The sequence below is a fragment of the Sinocyclocheilus rhinocerous genome, unplaced genomic scaffold (assembly GCF_001515625.1).
Source record: "Sinocyclocheilus rhinocerous isolate Xijiao unplaced genomic scaffold, SAMN03320098_v1.1 scaffold176, whole genome shotgun sequence".
Taxonomy (NCBI): domain Eukaryota; kingdom Metazoa; phylum Chordata; class Actinopteri; order Cypriniformes; family Cyprinidae; genus Sinocyclocheilus; species Sinocyclocheilus rhinocerous.
Genome location: NW_015648623.1, coordinates 81,371 through 87,090, shown reverse-complemented (window position 1 = coordinate 87,090; position 5,720 = coordinate 81,371). Strand labels below are relative to the sequence as shown.

At 31.1% G+C, this 5,720-nt stretch overlaps 1 protein-coding gene across 1 annotated transcript in view; it reads right to left on the bottom strand.

Moving 5' to 3' along the window:
• Positions 1-1,228: 1,228 nt before the first annotated feature.
• The window catches only part of LOC107710058 (rap guanine nucleotide exchange factor 5-like), a 49,243-nt gene continuing 44,751 nt past the window's right edge, over positions 1,229-5,720 (bottom strand). The window contains exons 15-21 of the mRNA XM_016514755.1: positions 5,469-5,566; positions 5,265-5,387; positions 3,965-4,143; positions 2,570-2,660; positions 2,436-2,486; positions 2,231-2,318; positions 1,229-1,347 (exon numbers count right to left, since the gene is read on the bottom strand). Coding sequence (XP_016370241.1) covers positions 1,229-1,347; positions 2,231-2,318; positions 2,436-2,486; positions 2,570-2,660; positions 3,965-4,143; positions 5,265-5,387; positions 5,469-5,566 — 749 coding nt within the window. The remainder of the gene's footprint in view (positions 1,348-2,230; positions 2,319-2,435; positions 2,487-2,569; positions 2,661-3,964; positions 4,144-5,264; positions 5,388-5,468; positions 5,567-5,720) is intronic.

Genomic DNA, 5,720 nt, shown 5'->3' with positions numbered 1-5,720 from the left:
TTATATTTGCTCTTGTGTTTACAAAATATTGTATATTTAAAGACTGAAGCAATGTTGTGATGATTTTATTTTGGCCACTATGTTTCTGATTTGAACTTTGGTTGTTCAAACCTTCAGTTTCAATGAATCGATTCAAATGATTCGTTTGCATGTTATATTTGCTCTTGTGTTTATAAAATATCGTAAACTGAAGCCAAGATAACTATGATTTTATTTGGCCATTAAGTTTATGATTGGAATTTCATTAGTAGTAAAACTCAATTAAGTTTGATTCATTTCCATGAATCATTTCAAACTGTCTATATCGATGAATCGATTCAGATGATTCAATGATTTGTTTGTGTGTGTTATATTTCTTCTTGTGTTTACAAAATATTGTATATTTAAAGACTGAAGCAATGTTGTGATGATTGTATTTTGGCCACTATGTTTCTGATATGAACTTTGGTTGTTCAAACCATCGGTTTCAATGAATCGATTCAAATTATTCGTTTGCGTGTTATATTTGCTCTAGTGTTTATAAAATATCGTAATATTCATAAACCGAAACAACAGTGTGATTATTAAGTTTCTGAAACCATTAAGTTTCTGATTTGAACGTCAGACCTCAAAAAGCAAGTCTGATTCATTTTCATGAATCAGTTCAATGAATCAATTCAAATGATTCAATGATTTTTTTTGTGTGTGTTAATATTGCTGTTTATGTTTTGTTATATCAGTTCCTGTGTTCACATGATTTTTACTGTATTTTCAATCTTGCATTATACATTTTTAATCAAACTGGTTGAAATTACAGATCCTCTGACTAAAATAAATCAGCCTTTAAATCCAAATATATAAATATTAATATACACTAAACATGGTCAAAGGCTGAAAAAAGTACATAATAAAATTTAATATCCTTTTTAAAATTAAAATATTATTTTTTATATATTATTTTATGATCATATCGCCCAGCCCTAACAATCTGAAGTATTAAATTCATATATAAATATGGTCCAGAGTGCTGGTAGAAGTTAAATAACATTGACAACTGCATTTCAACAAAACAATGCTGAAAAAGCACGTACAGGAAAAAGCTTTCGTCGACCGCCAGTCATTTTTTACATTAAGAAAGAAGTGTTTTATGGTGATGTCTGAACACTGATTCGCTGGGCTCTGAGAGAGTCACTGATTCAGTGTGAATCTGTCCAGCAGGCGGCGCTCTTTCTCTGTGTCTCTGTGTGTCTCAGACTCGGGGCTCCAGTCTGTGCGAGAGCTGGAACAGCGTCTGCTGATTGTCGATGATGTGAAGGTAATGGACGCTGGAGCGCACCTCGGGACCGTCACACGCAGAAAGCTCGTTCCCTGAGAAGAGGAGAAATCCATGCAGCTCAGAGATTCATTCAGCGCAGATCTAACCACACAGAGCCTGAGATATTCATCACAGCCTAATTAACACGAATGCACCGATACAGACATTTCGGCTCATACAAATAGCTGATAATTAGCAGTGTTTGCTAAGTCAAGCATCATTTGAATCATTTATAGCTAATCATTTTTAAAGAGACCTGAAGATGAAAGTTGAGTCTTTTATTTGTACTATTTTATTTTTTTATTTTTTTATATTTAAAATGTAATTAAGTAACCAAGATGCTAACAGATACTATAAATTATATATATATATATATATATATATATATATATTTTTTTTTAATTTATAATGTAAATAATACATTTAAAATAATTAGTGTAAATAATGTATGCTTATATTTATAATTATAATATAAAGTAATATATGTATAATTAAGTATCTGACAAAACAACAGCATTATATTTTATTAATAAAATATCAACTAATATAATAAAATTAAACTATATTTTTCATAAATATAACTAAAATAATAAAATAAAATATTGTAATATATGAGTGTTATTTTAATAAACAGAAGAAGAATCAGTATCATAAAAATCAGTATTTAGTAATCAATAACCAGTAATAAAACATTCTATATTTTCATTCTATATTTTAATACAAAACAAACTAAAATAATAACATTTTATAGTTTTAATAAACATAAACTAAAGTAGTAAAAAAAATGTACTAATATAATATAAACTACAAAAATAAATATACATTATTTTATATTTTAATATCTCACTATTAAGCATAAGAATATGTTAATGAACATGTAATTAATCAGTATCGGTCATAAAAGCAGTAATTAAAAAATTATATTTTTTAATGAACCTTTGAGCAGCAGAGGCATGAAGGGGATTTTGGGCGGCTTCATCTTCTTAAAAGCGTCTCTGTAGGCTTTGTGATTCATGGATGGATCCTGAGGAAGAAATCAGATCAATCTCTTTATGTTACTGATGTGACATGGAATCAAAATCAACTCTATTTGTATTAGTACGCTGTTTTATGTTGTCTTTACAGACAGGGTTTGACTTACAGTCAACAGCTCCAACTCAGAGAAAAGCTTCTTGAACTTTCCAGGAACTTTCTGCAGAAACGAGACAGAAACTGAGCATCTGGCTGCATCAGAGCTGGTTAACAGAGGCTATAGAGTGAGTAGAGCGGTGTTACCTCCCAGGTCTGGTTGAGGCGGCTGACAGCGGCTGTGTTTAAGCCCATGATGATGGCAAACGAGGAGTTGAGGTTCCTCTGCGCTTTACAGCTGAAACACACACACACACACACACACACACACACACACACACACACACACACACACACACACACACACAGAGTAAATCATCATGAGCAGATATTAAACACACAGTCTGCTCAGATCGTCTCAGACGGGACGCCTACAGTCCCTTCACTGGACGTCTGTGGAGTTAAATCTGTGCTAAATACTCAAACACTCACTCATTCACTGAGTCTCTAAAGAGCAGCTTTTAAATAAGTCTCCAGTGACAAACTATTAGACATTAGTACACTTAGAAACCATTAGACAGTCTTCAAAATTCATTTACAACCATTCAGACTGCAAAACTACTTCGCAAAAATAACCACTACTACAATAATATAAACTATTCTATTATTACAATTTAATAAATAATGAAAAATAATGACAAATATTATATATGTGTAATATATTATTGTTATTGTATTAAACATAAATAAACAGTATCTGGCATAAAAGCAGTTTTATTATAATAAAATATAAACTAAAATAAAATGTTTAATATTTCAATATTGTTTTATTAAACATATATTAATAACCACTATGTAGTATTATGTTTTAATAATAAACTATGAAATATTTAATATTTTTAATATATCAGTATTATTGTACTAAACAAAAACAATATGTATCTGACATAAATTGCATTACTAAAATGTAATAATAAATAAAAACTAAAATAATAGAAAATAATATTTTTATATATTCCACTTAATATATAAAATATTCCAGTTGTTTTTTTCTTTATATCTGTGAAAGAGTTTTTATTGTACTTTATTGTATTAGACCTAAGAATAACTCATATCTGTCATAAAAAGCATTATATTGTAACAATGAAATAATAAAATTAATACATTTCATAAAACAATAAAGATAAAATATGTAATATTTTAATAAATCTTTTATTATATATAAAACATGAATGATCAGTATCTGTCATAAAAAGCAATATTATGTTTTAATAATAAACTACAAATTGAAATAATAAAAAATATATATTATTTTTAGTGCTGTCAAATGTATTTTATTAACAAAAACAATCAATATGCTTCATGAAATGCATTATCATTTAACTATAAAAAGTAAAATAACAAAATATTTTTTATTCTTTATATATTAATATTATTTTATTAGACTTAAGAATAATCAGTATCTGTCATAAAAAGCAGTATTGTCATATTTTCTGATGTCTTTAATACTGCTGGACTATTGTCATATTCTCTGATGTGTGTCTGTGAATCGTCTTTAATGCTGCGGGACAGACAGTAGTCGTGAAGGTAACTGAGACTCACTGCGCGGCGATCTTGATGAACTTCTTGAGCAGCTGCACTCGTTTGCTGAGCGAGGGACAGAGCAGCACCTCAGACATCACCCACTGCTGCACCTCATTACAGCGCTGCAGCAGGAACTCCAGCGCCACCGTGTGGCCACTGCTCGCCTGACCACTGAACGTGTAGAAGATCAGCTCTTGCTGCCACACACACACACACACACACACACACACACGGGAGAGAGAGAGATTCAGGTCAGTGTGGTGTCTTTAAAGAAATTCATGCTTTGATTCAGCAAGGATGTATGAAACTGTAACATTATAGATGTCTTTACTGTCACGTTTGATCAAAGATTCTATTTCAAATAAATGCTGTTCTTTCGAACATTCTATTAATCTGTGAATCCTGAAAAAATAAAATGTATCACAGTTTCCATAAAAATATTCACCACCACAACTGTTTTCAACACTGATGATAATCAGAAATGTTTCTTGAACAGCAAATCAGCATATTAGAATGATTTCTGAAGATCATGTGACACTGAAGACTGGAGTAATGATGCTGAAAATTCAGCGCTGCATCACAAGAATATATTACAGTTTAACAGATATTCACATAGAACACAGAATTTCTAAACTGTAATAATATTTACTGTTTTTACTAAATTTTTTATTAAATAAATGCAGCTCCGGTGAGCAGAAGAAACGTCTTTTAAGAGGTTAAAAACAAAATCTTACAGACCCCACAATTTTAACCAGTAGTACATATCCTAAAACATTTTAAAAACATTGCATTTTGGTTTTGGGAATGTTTTTGTTACAATTATTATGTTCTAATGTTCTAATCTAATGTTTAAAGGATCTTCGATGTTGAATGTTTCTCCTTAAAAAATTTCAAACAACTTTTTTAAGCGTAAAATATATAATACACTTAAAATACAATACATTTATATTTGCACATTTTAATAATTTTAATATAATAAAATGTAAATAAAATATAATAATATAATTTTTTTAAACATCATAACAGAAACACATTTTGTTTATGCAAATATACATTTATCATCCATAAATTAAAAGAAAAATTATATAACAAATTATTTAAACATAAAATAGATTTTCTTTTTGCAAATATATATTTAAATAAATAATAATATATAAACAATAGATTTTTTATCTTTTTTAATATAATAACATATGAATGTAAATAGAATATAAATGAATATAACCATATAAATGTGATTGTTTCATCTGCTGTCTGGTGTAAAATCAAGCAGGTTTCTGCTCATGATTTGATGACAGCAGCATCTGAGAAGCTTCACCTCGTGGATGGAGTTGAAGAGATTCCAGTCAAAGTTTGTCAGAGCCACAGCGACGTCCCACGTGTTGATGCCCAGCAGTCTGACGGGCTTCTGTCCCAGCTCTGGACACTCCGTCAGCGGCGGCTGAGACACAAACACCGTCACTGAGTTATGTTTATCAGGTGCAGGCACAAAAACCGAACACTTTGTGCTAGTTTGTCATACCAGGATCTCGCTGAGGTCTCTGCGACAGGCGATCAGTCTGCTGGGTGCCGTCAGAGACTCAGAGTAAATACTGTCATGAGGCTGAAGAACACGCTTCTCTGAGAGACAGAGCACAGGGTCAGTGTTTGACTGCAGAACTGACAGTGTGTGTGAGTGTGTGTGTGTGTGAGTGTGAGAGAGAGTGTGTGTGCACGTGTGTCTGTGTGTCTGTGTGTGTGTGTGTGTGTGCGTGCGTGCGTGTGTGTGTGTGTG